Source organism: Protomyctophum parallelum (assembly GCF_964188405.1).
Source record: "Protomyctophum parallelum genome assembly, chromosome: 12".
Taxonomy (NCBI): domain Eukaryota; kingdom Metazoa; phylum Chordata; class Actinopteri; order Myctophiformes; family Myctophidae; genus Protomyctophum; species Protomyctophum parallelum.
In genome coordinates, this window is record NC_139712.1 from 42,289,405 (window position 1) to 42,307,387 (window position 17,983).

The 17,983-nt window shown below is 42.7% G+C and overlaps 2 protein-coding genes across 3 annotated transcripts in view; one reads left to right on the forward strand and one right to left on the reverse strand.

Moving 5' to 3' along the window:
• Positions 1 to 1,422: 1,422 nt before the first annotated feature.
• acad11 (acyl-CoA dehydrogenase family, member 11) overlaps positions 1,423 to 17,983 on the reverse strand; it is a 36,352-nt gene continuing 19,791 nt past the window's right edge. Inside the window, exons 14-20 of the mRNA XM_083778697.1 lie at positions 8,127 to 8,199; positions 7,157 to 7,242; positions 6,406 to 6,477; positions 5,823 to 5,977; positions 3,951 to 4,067; positions 3,746 to 3,855; positions 1,423 to 2,896 (exon numbers count right to left, since the gene is read on the reverse strand). Coding sequence (XP_083634823.1) covers positions 2,782 to 2,896; positions 3,746 to 3,855; positions 3,951 to 4,067; positions 5,823 to 5,977; positions 6,406 to 6,477; positions 7,157 to 7,242; positions 8,127 to 8,199 — 728 coding nt within the window. The 3' untranslated portion in view covers positions 1,423 to 2,781. The remainder of the gene's footprint in view (positions 2,897 to 3,745; positions 3,856 to 3,950; positions 4,068 to 5,822; positions 5,978 to 6,405; positions 6,478 to 7,156; positions 7,243 to 8,126; positions 8,200 to 17,983) is intronic.
• On the forward strand, positions 10,905 to 16,799 carry ackr4b (atypical chemokine receptor 4b). Of its 2 annotated transcripts, none has more exons than XM_083778699.1 (2): positions 10,905 to 11,075; positions 15,364 to 16,799. In XM_083778699.1, the coding sequence occupies exon 2, from the start codon at positions 15,374 to 15,376 to the stop codon at positions 16,487 to 16,489; it is 1,116 nt and encodes a 371-aa protein (XP_083634825.1). In that variant the 5' UTR covers positions 10,905 to 11,075; positions 15,364 to 15,373; the 3' UTR covers positions 16,490 to 16,799. The 2 variants fall into 2 exon arrangements, with proteins under 2 accessions (XP_083634825.1, XP_083634824.1); XM_083778698.1 differs by lacking the exon at positions 10,905 to 11,075 and adding an exon at positions 11,513 to 11,766.

Sequence of the window (17,983 nt, forward strand, 5' to 3'; positions counted from 1 at the left end):
GGACAGTGCATTATAAGTAGCCTACTTAAACCTGTTGGGAAAAGATGTGCAAATATGTTGCATGTAAACGTGAGGATAGCTTGCGCAGTGCACACACACACACACACACACACACACACACACACAGTTTTATGCTCCAGTTGAGCTGTTGAATCGATACTCGAAGTGCCTTGCTCAAAAGAACAGTAGTTACTTTCCACCACTGTGTCCCTGCATGCTGTGTCCCGACGGTATAATAAGCTTTGATCCAAATAAAAGATAAAGTCGTGTCACATATAGTGTTGAAATACACATCCTTTAATCACAAAAGAAGAGGAAAATAAATATACTGTGCGGTAAAGAAAAATATGGTAAATAAATATAATCTCTCAAAAGATGCACATTTCCACTTTGCTGCTTCGGGTTCTCCCTTTTTTATTTGTATTTTTTATTTATATCTTTTACAAGAAACCACCGCGTCAATTAACGACGGTGCAGGAATGCGGGCAGATGCTCGACCCGACCATTCGATGCCAGACACACAAACACAGACAGTGTGATTCAGAAAGACAACATACAAACACTATAGTGACATACAGTACAGTAGTGACATACAGTGTCTATTTTAGTTTTAGTCATAGTCTCTTGAATAGTTTTCACTTAGTTTTAGTCAAATTTTAGTCACCTGGAATTTTCTAGTGTTTAGTCTAGTTTGAGTCGACTAAATGTCATACGATTTTAGTTGACTAAATCTACAGTTGATTTAGTCGACTAAAATGTAAAAATTCAAAAAACGATGGGCTATAACCCATCGTTTTTTTCATTTTTTTCAAATCCTCAAAAATGATGAAAAGCGGCGTGCTATAGTATGCAGTACGATATGGGCTATAGCCCATGGTCCAAAATGATGAAAAACGAGGATAATTCTTTTTCTTCCAGAAATTCAAAAAACGATGGGCTATAACCCATCGTTTTTTTCATTTTTTTTTAATCCTCAAAAATGATGAAAAACGGCGTGCTATAGTATGCCGTACGATATGGGCTATAGCCCATGGTCCAAAATAATGAAAAACGAGGATAATCTTTTTTTCATCGTACGGCATACGATATGGTCCAAAATGATGAAAAATTAGGATATTTTCTTTTTTTCAAAAATTCAAAAAACGATGGGCTATAACCCATCGTTTTTTTTCAAATCCTCAAAAATGATGAAAAACGGCATGCCATAGTATGCCGTACGATATGGGCTATAGCCCATGGTCCAAAATGATGAAAAACGAGGATTTCTTTTTTTTCAAAAATGAAAAAAACGATGGGCTATAACCCATCGTTTTTTTCATTTTTTCAAATTCTCAAAAATGATGAAAAACGGCGTGCTATAGTATGCCGTACGATATGGGCTATAGCCCATGGTCCAAAATGATGAAAAACGAGGATAAAAAATAAATAAATCAAAAATTCAAAAAACTATGGGCTATAACCCATCGTTTTTTTTCAAATCCTCAAAAATGATGAAAAACGGCGTGCTATAGTATGCCGTACGATATGGGCTATAGCCCATGGTCCAAAATTATGAAAAACGAGGATAGTTTTTTTTTTTCAAAAATTCAAAAAACTATGGGCTATAACCCATCGTTTTTTTTCAAATCCTCAAAAATGATGAAAAACGGCGTGCTATAGTATGCAGTACGATATGGGCTATAGCCCATGGTCGATAATGATGAAAAACGAGGATAAAACATACTTAAAAGTATAGCGGTGTATGAGAATTGGTGTTGCGGAGGATGAGAAACATATGGCATGCTACTAGTCCTACATACTTACACCTAGCAACCCCATTCTAGCCTAGTTAGGTTCATCTTACGGTGGACATGTTTGCCTGAAAAGGAATCTTTGAAATGTTTCATAGTTTTAGAAATATAGTGCTTTCAAATTTACAATGGGGCTCAATGGCAGACATTGGCACGTCAAAAATCACTTTCACCTAGAAACTCGATTCACACTTTTTATTATTCAGCTTTACGGGATGTAAAGGCTCGGTTCAAATCTCTAGTTGGATTTTCTTGGCCGATCTTAAGGTTGAATTAGTGTAAAAGTTAACTACACGGGCCCCTACACGTTTTGGATTCATTACTAGCTCAGCTACTTATTCTATGTAGCTGTAGCTTTTCAAGCTACATTTCTCCAGGGCAGAAATGTAGCTTGATCAAGCTACTGCCATAGAGCACAGAAGTCTGACGTCACTTTCAGTAGAGGCCAGGTAGAGCGCAGGTTCATGTATTTATTTATTTGTATTGAAATCCCCATAGGGGTCAGTCGCAGAGGTGGAGCTTCTTTTCCATTCACCAGCTGTCTAAAAACTCGGAAATGACGTAAAAGACAGCTTCTGTCCGCGGCTGTCCGCTAAGGTGTGCCCAGACGGAAAGTGTGCCCAGACGGATTGTGAGCTAACTGTACTTACAAGCTACGCTTTCAAAGTAGCTGACCAAACACCGGTGATATCAGTCAGGCTTATACAAAACATGGGGTCAATTTCCTTCATTTCATGAGTCTGAAAAGAAGATATAGTATTGGATTATGCTTTGTTTTCTTCATTTTGCTACAAATCTTGATGTTATTTTACTTTACATTATAGCACATTTAAAAGTATCTAGATTGTATTATTAAAGTAGCCAATGTTAAACAAAATTAAGGATTTATTTTCCAACTTTCTTTGAGATCAAGTAAGGCACTGCATTCATTACAGCAGATCGAAATAAACATTGTGGTGAGTCTCGACTGGGGCCTGAATTAACCATGACATCACAGCTTAGCCTGTGTCTTCCTGAGCTGATCTCTGAGCTCCAGACGAGCGATGGAGGATAGATGAACCTCATCTGGGCCATCAGCGATGCGCAGGGTCCTCACGTAGGCATACCTGATGATGAAAGCCACAATATTTACTTCAGTAGACACGATGTGATGCAAAGTGACAGGTCGGCATGTCAATCATTACACAATTATCATAATTATCTTTTGCATAATCATTCAATCATTTTCATGTTATTTTTTCAAAAATCTTCAATTTTTTTTTGAAATTCTACAAGCTCAAAACGCTGTATTTTTTTAAAGTTATGAAATGATGTAAGGTATTTGTCATAATATGTGCCCTGTACAGTGCACATTTTGTTTACAAAGCCTAAAAGCCAAACAGAAATGTGATTTCTATTCATAATGTGCAACAACAGAAATGTAATTAAATCCTCAATCACAATTATTGAAGCAAGTCAAGTACAGTTTCATAATCGTGATGGCACTAGTGACTGGAACATTCTGCACACTGTCTGGAGCAGGGGTGGGCAACTGGCGGCCCAGGGGCCACATGCGGCCTCCACCTTCACTTAATGTGGCCCTCAGGTTAATGTCAGAATACTGATATAATATTGGTTTCAGCTGTTACAATTCCACAACATGCAAACATGACCCGCTTTAATTACTTCAGTCTAAATTAGTAGCTCAATGCTCAACACACGTACAATTAAAGGCATTTGAAATTACATAAAAATGTTAATTTTCAGGATTCCAATTAAAAAAATATGCAAGATTTCAATTCGAATATGGCAAAAATAGCCGATCTACAAGCTCAAAATGTGTCGCGCTGCGCCGCGTTTTCAGCTTGTAGATCGGCTATTTTTGCTACGACGGTAATATTATGGGGAGTGAATGTGGAAATATAGTGGCCCTCTCCATCGTCAAAGTTGCCCACCCCTGGTCTGGAGGTACTTACATCTGTGCTAGCGGGAAGTCTCCAGACACACCTGCTCCTCCATAGACCTGGATGGCACAGTCTACCACCTTACATGCCATCCTGGCTGCAACCACCTTGATCATAGCGATCTAGACAATCACAGAGGGAATTGAGTCGCTTCAGAACACATAGTCAGGGGTGCTGTTACACTTGTGCGGAGAGATTTTTCAGACACCGCAGTTACCTGTTTGCTTGCAGCTCGGCTTCCGTGCGAGTCCAGAGCGTGGGCGGCGTTCAGAGTCAACAGGCGGGTCTGCTCTATCATCAAACGGCACTCTGCGATCCAGTGAGCCACTACCTCCTACAACACAGAGCAGTAACATGATCCAGAGATCCACTACCTCCTACAACACAGAGCAGTAACATGGACAGTGAGTGGGGAGGTCTTTATACCAAGCGCAGAGCGCCTGTTGACATTTCTGTCTGCTACTGTAGATCCTTCATTGTTTCCATGTAAATCAGGACTCCTGAATCTCTGCCCTCCACACCTCCTATCTAGCATCAGGGTCTTGAGCAGTAGACGTAGTCTGAAAACCCACCTTTTCAGACTCATCAAAGCTTTAATCCTTCCAGGAACCAGGATACTACGTGAGTGCTGGTATTATTTTCTACAGACTCCATCATGGCCCATAGCACTTACCCTACCCCCTTAGATAGCATTTCTGTAGACTTAGATAGCATTTGATACAGACTTATAGCATGTTATGTAGACAGCACTATAATTGCATTGTATGTAGTCATATCACGTCATAGTACATATGTATAGCATAGTATAGTTAGTATATATGTACAGTTTATATGTATAGTTTCATTGTATAGATATTCCACTGTTACGTTCTTATCTTACGCATGCCATAATTTAGTGAATGCAAATTTCCATCCGTAGTTCCCACAAAAGACATCCGCTCTGTTAGAGAAAGGGTAGGTCAGATTATGTGTGAAAAGTTGATATATTGGCCTCAGGTGAGGGTGGCACTAGACGATGGGGTCACTTAAATAGTTAAGGGTCATCTTCCAGGGAGCATGAATGTGCTCAGCATGTTTCATGGCAATCTGCCCATTAGATTTTGACACAACTTGGAAGTTTGGCCTATTAAACTGCAACTGCTGATATTTTTTACTACTGTATTAATGTTGGCCACTAGGGGTCACCAACCGCAAACAAATGCATGCTATTAACGCAGGGGTTTTCAAGAATTAACCTGGGGACCACTGTTGTGTTGGATGAGGATATGGGCTAAGATTCTTTTTCATTACTTTTTGTGATAATGCATCACAGTTATAGAATGCATAACTTATTGTTATGCATTACATGTCTATGCATCCCACTGTTTCTCAAACAATAGTCTGCAGACTACTATTGATCCATGGTATAATTATGTCTGCAGGTGGTCCTTGGGAAAAGGTTTCGAAATGGAAATAAATAAAATACCCTTGTTAAATATATTAAAATGTTTAAGTTATTATTTTAAGTCCATAAAAAAACCACATTTGAATGAATTAGCGTGGGGAGGGAAGGCTTGTGGTAGTACGCACAACAAACTATATCAAGCCCTTATCGGTCATTAATGATCTGAAATATGCTTGTGTTCCAGGGCTCAGAAAAGATAGAGAACCACTGATCTATTCTTATCTCAGTTAATATAATTCCGTTCTTACTTTATCCAACCTTCCACATTAAATAAATTTTATTTTAACTGATATACTGATTGTATGAACGTCGAGCACACACATGCAGTATATATTTCCTAATAATAATGACTGACCTTCTTGAGATACAAACACTTTCTGTGGAATTTCTTCACCTCTAACTTCCAAGTAAATTACAACATTTAGGCGTCATCATAGGTCACCAGATAATTTAGTTTCTCAGGAAAAAATAAAATAAAAATAAAAGACAGTCTTCACTTTCCTATATGTTTCTAAATGCATGATCAGGGACCACATGCAATTCCTTCACGGACCACCAGTGGTCACCAGTTGTAAACTCCGACACTGTATCTGGCTTCACAGAACAGAGACAGTACTGGCTAGATGAGAGAGATGCCTCACTTACATGTTGGTAGAGTTTCTTGCCAAACGTTTGCCTGGTGGAGGCGCGCTGGCAGAGCAACTCCAGTGCCCATTCTGCCAGGCCCACAGCCCTCATGCAGTGGTGCAGCCTGCCAGGCCCCAGGCGACCCTGGGCAATCTCAAATCCCCTGCCTTCTCCTAGGTACACAAGTGCACACGCACACGCACACACACACACACACACACACACACACACACACACACACACACACACACACACACACACACACACACACACACACACACACACACACACACACACACACACACACACACACACAACTGATTGAGTTGGTACTGTGCGTGCTATGGGTTCAATCTATTTATTTTCCAAAAGATCTATTCCAAATATTGAAACGCAGCAAAACTGAAGGACCAAATGGTATTTGAAGCATGAAATGTATACCACATGCTGGTGAACTAAACCACTGTGTTATCTGATGCAGAAACGTTTTAATATTTGCATCCTATTGCCAATAACTTTAGCTGCAGGTCTTTGCATGTGATGACGTTCCGTAAGCATGATTTCAGTAAATAGATACACAACCATACAAACAGTCACTTACCCAGGATGATATTGGAGGCCGGGACACGCACGTTGTCAAAGTGCACCTCAAAGTGACCCCCGTGAACAGCATCTGGGTTTAGACAAATCAAAATGCTACGAATGAAATCAAGGTTCTTTATTATTTGTCTCCCGAGGAAGAAATTTGTCCTAGACAAAGGGCCCGCATGCGTAGCCCTTACGTCCATGTCGCCGCAGTGCAGCGCCAATACATCTTTCTTGCATCATAGGAGGCAAGCAAAATAGTCTCATTTGGTCAGTGATGGAAGAAGTGTTCACATGTTTTACTTAAGTAAAAGTATCAATAGTTACAAGTGGAAGTCCCATATTCAAAACTATACTAAAAGTACTAAAAGTACAAAAGTGTCTGCATCAAAATATACTTAAAGTACCAAAAGCTAAAGTACTTATTGTGCAGATACGTCCCATTTCACAAGTTCAAAATGCATGAGAATCTTTTGTTAATAACATATCTACAAGCTCACAATGCATCATAAAGTATTGAGAAAAACTATTGGAAATACTGATTAAAGTAAAGATATCTCAGTAGATGAGAGAGGCATATTGTCGGTATCAGCTTATGCTGCATAGGCTGAGTTGGTGTAAGTCTCAATAAAAACAATATTGTATGACTTGCAGGGTCAAACATGTACATGTATATGTATATGTACTGGATATAAAACTCAGCTATAGTCATATTTATAAGGACAGGAGGGTTGTTTGACTAGGAAGAAACAAGGGAATTATGATACCATCCTGGCCAAACACAGTGAGTGGTCGGATCAGCTTCACTCCAGGGCTGTCCATTGGTACCAGGACCATGCTGTGTTGGCCATGCCTGAGAACACAACGATCTGAATCAGAGCTTTAAGGTGATCTTGTTAGTTTATTTGGTTTAAATATACAATTCAACAATGCTTTTTTGGCAGAATAGTACCATTATTTATATACACAACACTTGAATGAATTATTGGTTGCATTCAGGGCGGCCGTGACTCAGGAGGTACAGTGGCCACCTTGGGACCCATTTGGTTTCCGACTCCATCCCCAGGTCTGTGCCTGGCTTTGTGTCAAAGTGTCCTCGAGCTGTGTGAAATAGGTGAATGTAACACACATTGTAGTGTAGTTGGATATAAGGTGCAGATAATTTGCCATTCACGGAGTGGCCCAATACAAACCTCACAAATGTACGGAATGTAGCCTACATCAATAACAAGAGTTTCCTATCATGTCCAAACAGTCCCTCAAGCAGTCTCAACTCCCTGTGGAACGTGGAGTGCACCAAATGGCCTAGGTTCAGAGTTATCATTACAGTTACACACAGAGACTTGGTGCATTTATAGAGAGATTTTGAAACTTTCAACAGGTTTTTGCATTCAGGGGGGATTGATGGGGAATAGGTCCGTCCTTCCTGTTTTTCATGTAACTTTGCCAAAAAGAGAGGTTCCATCACATTGTAGCAACACAAAATATAGTGTGTATACTGTGCTAAATTCCCTGGGCGTGGTCATTTGAAGTGGTATTGTTGCCATTTGCTTTGCCTTCAAGTAAGATCAGTGCAAATTACAACTGTCAATGTGATTTATTGACATGGATAATTACATAATAGTAGCGGTTAATGGTTAGTACATACATGCGTACATGCCTATGTTGGGGGAAAAAAAACAAAAAACACAAACTAACAGAATAAAACTAATAGTAATGTATGACTGCATTACTGACCTGTTGTTAACATCATGAGAGCTGCCGCTCCTGCACATCACAATGGACACCTTGCATTGTGGGTTACCAGCACCTGTGAGGGTCAGTGAATTTACAATTTAGGCATTTGGCAGACGCTCTTAATCCAGAGCGATTTTAGAGAAAGCAAGGAAAACACAAGGTAATACATCAAATGCTTTGCTCTGCATAGGTTGTCTGGGGATAACTAGAGCACAGACAACCTTGTACTCTATGTGACTTCAGTGTGGAATGAAAACATTCCTCAACTGTGATGTGCTAAGCACGGACGGAGGTACAGACAGACAAATGTTCGGTTGACTCTCTGCTGAGACCTCTACCTGATGAGTTACATTTCCTTTGTCCTTTAAAAAAAAAAAATTAATGGAAACCTTATAGCTTACACCAGAGCCCAAAGTATGACCACACAGCACCCAGAGTTATTATAGTTAACTAAACCAGTGGTTCCCAAACTTATTCAGGTCAAGGACCCCCAGAACCCCCATTTGAAGAGATATGCCCCATAGGAGAATATCTTTACGGCTCTAGCAGTGAGTCTCAACCCGTTTAATTTCAAGGACCCCCAGTTTGACATGCATTAGGCTACGGACCCTCATTTAATGGCATTTCTATCTCTGAGACCCCCAATACATATGGTAAAATCAATGTTAATTTAACTCTGAGAGTGTACAAATCTGTTTGTACAACATTTGTAACATTTGTACACTGTCAAGAGTTACAGACCCGTAAGGGTCCATTTGGTTCCAAATAATCATTTAGCTGGGGACCCCCTGGAACTCGCTCAAGGACCCCTGGGGGTCCCCGGACCGCACTTTGGGAACCACTGAACCAAGCAACTAGCACAGCCTTTTTCAAATCAACAGGAGTGGTATTTAAGACACTTGAAACTACTTCTCCAAAGTGAGTAACACGCACAGCCACAACATCATGATCTGGTACCACCAACTCAAATTTTGAACAAACATGGGAAAATTCTCATTTTACTACTCCATGGAAATGTAGAATGCCCTGACACCGTCCATTAAACTTTCAAGGATTGTGAATCACTGGTTTCCTTCACAACTGACCTGAAAAACCATCTCCCAGGAGACCACAAGGGTAGGTAAATGCCGTCATTTTTCCTTTTGTCCTTTTGTAGAGCCGACTGATTTGTTTGCGCCTGATGCACTGACAACACATTGAGGTTAGATAACACACTCAATATTTGGGCGTAGCTGGTCGTGGTTTATTGTATGTGAGTGAAATGGAAAACAACAATTCTAAACAAAATTGAAACAAATAACTAATGAAAAGTATATCATAGTAAGACGTCATGAGGACGAGAAGCGTGCTCGCCCTTCATCCGCCTGGGTGACGGCAGACGGCAGACTGCTGGGCGAGCACTGGCACTTTGGCATGGGGGGTCAGATCAACATAAGGAATGAATTCTGTACTGGCCATATATGGAGCGTGTCTTGAGTCTACAGGTTTTGATGACGTCAGATCAACATAATGGAATGTCAGAACAGGTCAGCTCCATATATGGAGATCTAAGGGTTTGAGGTCAGATGTAGAGTTGCTGGCCAGCTCCATATATGCAGATCTAGGTGATGGTCCAGTATATAGTGAGAATAACCCTAACCCAACACGTCCTAATGGCAAACCAATCCTTTTAAACTGTTTAAACATAATCAGGAAATAAGGTACTGAGTTGACTTCACTATCTCAGCAGCACCTCCTGATCTTTTAAATACAGCCATCAGATGACATATCAACAAGCATAACATAGCATTGATGGCAAAGAGCAAGGTGCTGTGTGACAGCAGGCATGTCCACACATGCTATGCTACACAGTACACACATCTGAAAGCTAACAAACATTCACAACATATCACTCATTCTCAGAGAATAAGGGAAGGCTGCTCTGAAGAGAGAGAGAGAGAGAGAGAGAGAGAGAGAGAATGTACAGTAAGATCTCTACAAGGTTTAAGTAAGTAAACATTCTTACAAATTTGTGGAAAAGAAACCACAGAGCATACTGTGAAAGGGAAAAGGAATTACATTTAAAGTATCCCAAGTTAGTGTTCCTGAAACCCTTGCTGGGCACGCAACCAGTCAAGCACATGAGCAGGATGCTATTAAGTACATTACAAAGCACTACAAGACCACAAATCCTAGCTAATAAGGCAAAGATGGCTGGGTCGAATGCAAAGGACATATTTCCCCAAAGGGACAATAATGTACAGTATATCGTTGCTGTCGGGCAGAACCTCCATATTTGAATGTTTTTTCCCCAAATTATCACCCGACAGAGCTGATATCAAATGAAAACAAGATGATCCATTTGTGGTGTAAATTACACAATCTTCAATTTAGGCATTTATCAGACACTCTTATCCAGAGCGTCTCACAAAATGCGAGTCGGAATAAACTTCAAAAAGTCAGTCAATAACAGATTGAGCAGTTTGTGTAATTGTGATTAAAAAAAGTGGACAAAAATAAATAAATATCACTATATATTTTACCCGATAACTTTATATCGATATTGTGCCTGTTCTAAAAAAAACTGCTCATCGTATCACAGCCCGTTAGGGCATGGCAAGCTGGAAGCACCAGGATATTATCCTCAACTTTTGGCAGATTGTATCTTCTTGGCACATACAATCTTTCCCTGTACGTACAGTAAGGTCTTTGTGCATTACAGCGGAACCGGAGCATTGCTGCAACTTGTAGAATACAAGAGCAACAGGACGTCAGTGCCATCACACTTGACGACTTGTGTGTGTCTCTTGGCGAGGTGGATGGCATGTAAGCACTATCCTTTCATCACTCATCAAATCGACAAGGCTCCCCACAAAGTCCATCCAGATGGTTTCGGTTTCCTCTGCATCTTCAAAAAACCGCTGGCCAGGATTATCGATCTGTTCCTCAGTGAGTCGACAGGGTGCTGAGGTGAGTTATGTAACTGCAAACAAAAGCAGAAAGCGCAGCCTTGTTGCCACTGCTTGTCAAGTACCTCCTGGAATGTGGTACTGTTGTGTTGTGTTATGTGCTCTGAGATCACATGCTGGTCCTGCACCTCCAAATGAGGCAGGGTTGTGTCGTTTAAAAAATGTGGACATACTTGGTTTCTGCCCGACAGCACGATACTACTAGCATCTACCTGACTGGCACTACTAGCCGTAAACGACATGCCAAGCATCTATCTAAAGAACATTAAGCACCCGTCTATAAAATAGTTCAACTTGCATACAGTATGTATAGCCATATGTAATGTCAATGGCAGCCGACAGGTCTGCCAGTGAAAACGTCTACACTTTACTTTGAAAAGCTGAATGACTGAGAGGATATATACTGTACATTCTACATTCTAACACAGTATACCAGCACAGATAAAGTGCATGACTCACTGAAGGAGGAGTGTCATTGGCTTGTGTTGTGCTGTCTAGAATACGCACACAGTGACACACACACTCAAACCCCCCCCCCCAAACACACCCACCCACACAGAGGTGTTCCCTCGAAGCGTGGGTTGGGCAGAGCTATTAAAGACTTTTTAGACATCTCCATTCCATACGACAGTGGCAAACAGGACTTTCAGGACCAATTTCATCTGAGATCAACCAATGGAATCAAACAGAGGGTAAGTGACAGTCTACCATGTCACCATTTTATGTACATTTATATATGCGTTGTAGGCTAAACTGAATTCTACAGATTACACAGAATACAGCAGTGAAGGTGAACTAAATAAGTTTTGGTTTTGGATTGGACTTCTGTTGTGTTTCCATAACATCTTTCTGTACCATGACATTACCTTTTGTAAGGCAAAAGTCAAAGTCCTGTTCCAAAGACTTTATTACTTTACTACTGCATATAGCTGATGTAATGGTGTTACAAATAGAATGGTGACATTTGGATTAATATTGCTGAGGCCAAGATTGAAAGAAAATAAAAAAGGGAATTTCGTAATATTTGAATTAATATTGCCCACAGTAGTTTATGCTACACTTGAAGAATCCTGAGAGTAAATTAAACATGAGTGTAATACTTTCCCCTTACAGTTTTAGACTGCTTGTCAAATGAACACATGATGTTACAGTTTTCTTTTCTTTTTTTCTCTGTGTATTCATGACAACAGCTGTGGCAGCAGGATGGATACTTCACATACTTCTGAATATCCGTTTAGCAACATCTGTTTCACTAAGGGTCCCCCCTCCCTGCTAACAAATATTGACGTATTACATAACAAACCTCAAAGCTATTCGTAATATGAGGCTACAAATCTGGAGATGTCCCACCTTTCACAGCCGACATACCACACTAACATTGAAGCACACAATATGATCAAAACCTCTCCTGCATTTTAACTCGATTAGCTATGACGCCATCTGCATCACTCACCTGCTTATGGCTCTCTCTGTTAGAAAGCTTCGCAGACTTCCCTAAACTCGAGTTGTTACTGAGGTACCTTGCAAAAATAATCTCATATCTACAAAGACAACTCTAAGGTCATCCTATTAATTTACACTGAAGTGGGGACAAGGGCTTTGATTAAGTATGCTGGTTTGAAGAAGTGATACTACTGTGTGCAGCCTGCATACGTAGTTCCCAGCATGACCTGCAACAGGAGAATGCTAACAACACGATAAGCCTGATGATAAGTGACCATCTCCCTCAGTTCAGCAGCAGGGGCATCTGGGCATGCATGTCTTGTTCACAGATAACATTCACAGCTGCGAATCATGCAGCCATCTAGCTGATAATCCCTGGCTGGTAGAGATATATATGCCCACAATTGGGAAACTAGGGTAAAAGTGGTTAAGAGAAAATTAAGGTCAAGTGCTAAAATCTAGAGACAGTGCTAGAATGTAACCAGAATGTTTCGGATATTCTTTGGGCAATATTGTTTTCAGTGTGTTAACCCAGGGAATTCAGCCAGGGTGGATGCACTAGCTGGCACACAATCCTAACAGAGCGAGAGAGATTCCACTGAAAGGATCCGTTTTTATTTTCTGCATTTGGAGCGCTTTGTTTGTTTTTTCCTCCCCCCATCCCGTCCTGTCCCAAATGACTGGATACGTGAGGTTCCCAAGCCCACGCTTTCTTTGACTCATCCACAGATCTCTGCACGTACCATGCAAAATAAGTCAGGCTCTCATGCTGGGTTCACACTAATGGCAACATAGCAGCAGCAGGCTACACATTTTCAACGAAAGACAGCAACATGAAGCTACAGACTGATGATGCCTGACACTAGTTGCTGCGTGACAGGCAAGATGACACACTGGTACACAAAGTTGAGCTGACTTAGGGGCACGGTGGCACAGTTGGTAGTGCTGTCGCCTCACAGCTAGAAGGTCCTGGGTTCGATTCCCACTGGGGACTCTGTGGGCACTGGCGGCGTGTTCCCTCCTCCGCGTCATCAGTGCCCATACCCGAGGCGGGGGTCGGCGATAGGGCCTTTCTGTGTGGAGTTTGCATGTTCTCCCCGTGTCCCCTAGGGTAAAACATGCCGTAATCCTGGTCTCTAAAACTACCTCCCTCTGGCCAGCCGGGGTGCCTGATGGAGGGGAAAGGAACTGGTCGGAATAACGTGTCCCTTCCACGCGCTACGTCCGGCCGGGGAAATTCCCCTCTGTCAGGTGAAAAGAAGCAGCTTGGACTCCTCATGCATGGAAGGAGGCATGAGGTCAGTCCGCTGCCCCCCCAGGTTGGCAAAGGAAGTGTAGCGCCCAGGATTACATTAGATAATTGGCACTGGGTGAAAAGACAACTGGGTTACAAAATCGTGGGATAAAAATGTAAGAAAAAAAAAAAAAGTTGAGCTGACTTCAACTTATTTTCAGCACTCCAAAATGACGCAGTGATGCCGCGTCAATCAATCTATGTTTTTGTATCACCACTTCCACTCCCTCCCTTTCTCTCTCCCCATAGTCTGCTCTTCCACAAAAACGGAAGAAAAACATTATTCTTGCCGTTCACCGGTTCTCTGAGCTATTTGAGCCGAACATTTTGATGTACACAGTGTGGCTTGAGTAACACTTCAGCAGCAACTCGTCAGCAATGTAGCTTTTGTCACCGCCAGTGTGAACACAACAACAGAAGCCTCAGAAAAGCACATTGAATATGGATGGATGGACAGGGTGTACACTGCAATGAACTTTCAGATCAGTGCTTTCCGGGCTCCTAAACCGGGCCCCTAATTTGGGGGGGGGGGGGTTAAAGAGGCCTCATAAAAAAAAAAAAAAAAACGTCCTTTCTGTGTGTCATTCCAACACATCATTCAGCATCCGTTATGTGTAACTGTAACCTAGCCGACTCTAACGTTGTCGCCGCTGGGTGGAAACCTTGCATCTAATCTTTTTATATTGTTTTATTTTTAATTTCGCTCCATAAATGTATGCCCTAGTTTATACTTTGTCACATGGCAGTAGCATAAATAATGTGTCGCATGATGAACTTGCACATCAGTTATTTTCACTGTAAAAAAATGAAATGCAGTTTCACCTACAGTATAATGGCATGCCCCACATAGGGACACCGGGTTGAAAGTTAAAGTTTTGCTTAATGTAAGTCGCTCTGGATTAAGAGCGTCTGCTAAATGCCTAAATTGTAAATTCTAAATTAACTATGTCTCAGTATTTTATACATAAAGTATTGAACAGGATTAAGTATTAACAAAAACTTGTGACTACTACAAACTACACTGGATCCTTTGGAACACAGGTTATTTTGTCCATTTCCTGAAATGTGAAGGTGCGGCGACAGCCTGGCGTATTTTCCGGAAGTGCGTTATTTGTCTATGGGACCCGGAAACTACTGGCGAAAGCAGGTGAAGTGATAGTCTTAAAGTGGGCGGAGGAACGGCATTCAAAAACATAAAAATATTGTATCTTTTGGACGACATCTTCCGGGATATAGCCAATAAAATGTATGTGTTGCTTTGTTAACCCTCCACGCGGAACCATTTATGGTGCACTTCAAAGCGAGGACATACGGTAATGACAGCAGGAATGCCCACTAGGAGATTTTTTGCGCCCAGAGTCGCCACCGCTATTAAAGCGTAGGGTCACGGTTTTGGACATACCGGTAGCCTACAAGGTTTCCACTCGACAGCGACGATATGTAGCGTGGTTAACTACTAGACTACAGTAATCATTTACAACATTAAAAGAAAACATAAATGCTAGCAGGAAACTTTTGTTAAATCCTGCACCTCTCTCTTCTCTCCCCTCAGCGTAGCGAACATGGACGGGGACCGCGATGTCGACGACTACGGGGACTCGGGCAACGACAGCTACGACTACAGCGACTACCACACTGTGTGCGACAAGGAGGCGGTGCGCTCCTTCGCCGGCCTCTTCCTCCCGGCGATCTACGCCCTGGTGCTGGTGGTGGGCCTCGCCGGCAACGCCCTGGTGGTGGTGGTGTACGCGGCGCCGCGGCGGAGGCGCACGCTGACGGACGTGTGCATCCTCAACCTGGCCGTGTCCGACCTGCTGCTGCTGTTCACGCTGCCCTTCTGGGCGGCCGACGCCGTGCACGGCTGGAGGCTGGGCGAGGCGGCCTGCAAGGTCGCCACCTTCCTGTACGGGACCAACTTCGGCTGCGGCATGTTCCTGCTGGCGTGCATCAGCGTGGACCGCTACCGCGCCTTGGCCTGTCACGCCGCCGGTCGCAGCGGGACGGGCCAGCAGGCCCGGAGGCGGTGGCTGCTGGTGTGCGTCGCGATATGGGCGGCGGCCGGCTTCTTGGCCCTGCCCGACCTCGTCTTCTCCAAAGTGACGCACACGTCCCACAGGATGGCCTGCATGGCCATCTACCCTCCCAGCATGGCCCGGCCCGCCAAGGCCACCCTGGAGCTGCTGGAGGTGACCTTGAGCTTCCTGTTGCCCTTCCTGGTCATGGTGGCGTGCTACTCCTGGGTGGGGCGGGCGTTGAGCCGCGCCACCGGCGTGCAGAGGGACAGGAAGTGGCGCGCCCTGCGCGTCCTGCTGGCCATGGTGGCCGTGTTCCTGCTCACCCAGCTGCCCTACAACGTGGTGAAGCTGTGCCGAGCGCTGGACGTCATCTACGCACTGGTGACCGACTGTGACCTCAGCAAGGGGCTGGACCGGGCCCTCCAGGTGACAGAGAGCCTGGCACTGACGCACGCCTGCATCAACCCCATCCTCTACGCCTTCGTAGGGTCTTCGTTCAGGGGTCACGTGCTCAGGACTGCCAAGTGCATTGGGCAGCGGCTTGGGAGACACCCGCAGCGCATCGACCAGGAGCCGGCGGTGGAAATCGCACTCAACACGAACACTCGCACGCACTCGCAGTCCGTCTCGGAAGACAATGACACGAGCACTTTAACAATCTAAAGACTTCTAAAGAAAGAAAAAAAAAACATTTGATGCACCTCATGCACCTTTTTGTAAATATATCAACAAACGTTTTATATATAATGTGTGTGGTAGTCTTTAACTTGAGTTATGTTATTAACTAAATAGACAAAAGCTATGGTAATATGCTGCTCCTAAATTCGACCATTTTATTATATTATATAACATATATTATGTTATGTTATGGACAATATGTAAAATAAAGGCCAGCATGTCCTGACACAACAGCCATCCGTCATATTAACTCAAACTTCAGATACCCAGAGAATGAATTCTTCAGCGTCAACTTCTCGTCAACTCAATGCAGAGTTGCAGTGCCAGATAATCAGCTGCATTGTGTTGTTTGGTGAGGGTGGCTAGCGGTTTGTATCTCTGGATATATAGATATTGAACCAATAAAAACAATTAAGAAAAACGAAATAACTATTACTGGATCCATTGGATATTTTGGTAATGGTTATTTTGTCCAGGTCCTGAAATGAAACAGTTTTGGACATGCAAGGTTTCCACTCGACAGCGATGATAAGTAGAGTGGTTAACTAGACTACAGTAATCAAGTTGTTACATTTAACAGAGAAATTCCTTCATTACATTCTTATTAGTTTATTATCCTCCACTTAGTAATATGCTTAAATTCGGCAAGTCCTCTCGTCTGATCTGAGGTCATAGTAGTCGGATTGGGTCGTGTTTGCTCCGCGGGAGGGGGAGGCTCACGCGCTCAGTAAAGGGGATTAGTTTAGTTCCTCACTAATCCCCAGTGAAAACAAAAGCAAATAAAGGGCAAAAGGGGTACTCTCTATTTCTGCCAGTCTGGGCGGCCTACCTAAAGTTGTGTAAGGCATTGGGTTGTGCAGCCGTCAGGCCCCGAGAAAGTTGCGGGGGGAAATAGCATTTCTACAACATATAGTTCACATTTGAGCATTTGTGGCGCCACTTATGGGCATATTTATTTATTTATTATTATTGTGATTACTGGCTTCTATCTTCGCATTGCAACTTTTCAGAAATTGAAAGCCTGCAGTTTCTATTAGCTTGGATTCTCCATCGATGATGTCACTGGTGGACGGGTTTCTGAACTGCCCACAGCCCGCCTATGAGACACAGACTGAGTAGAGGTTTTTTTGCTATTTTATCATGATTAGTGAGGACCAATTATATGAAGATAGGTTGAAAAGTGGTCCTTTAAGTAAAAAACACGACCCGCTCACGCATTAGAAGGTCAATATCATTATTTCAGTCACCACTCTTGAATCCAACATGAATAAATCAAGCAACTTAAAAACTGCTCACAAAAGCTTGAGTAGATGTTGCTTTTGCCTCTGTGTTGTGTAGAGGCTCCTCAATATGTGATTCAGATTTGGTGGTTTATCGGTTGTGTGTGTTGTGTTCATGCTTTTTTGCATGTTCTTTTTTAAATAGGCCCCTCATGGTAACTTTGGAAGCCAATTTGATGCCAGGTGGTATGAAATCACA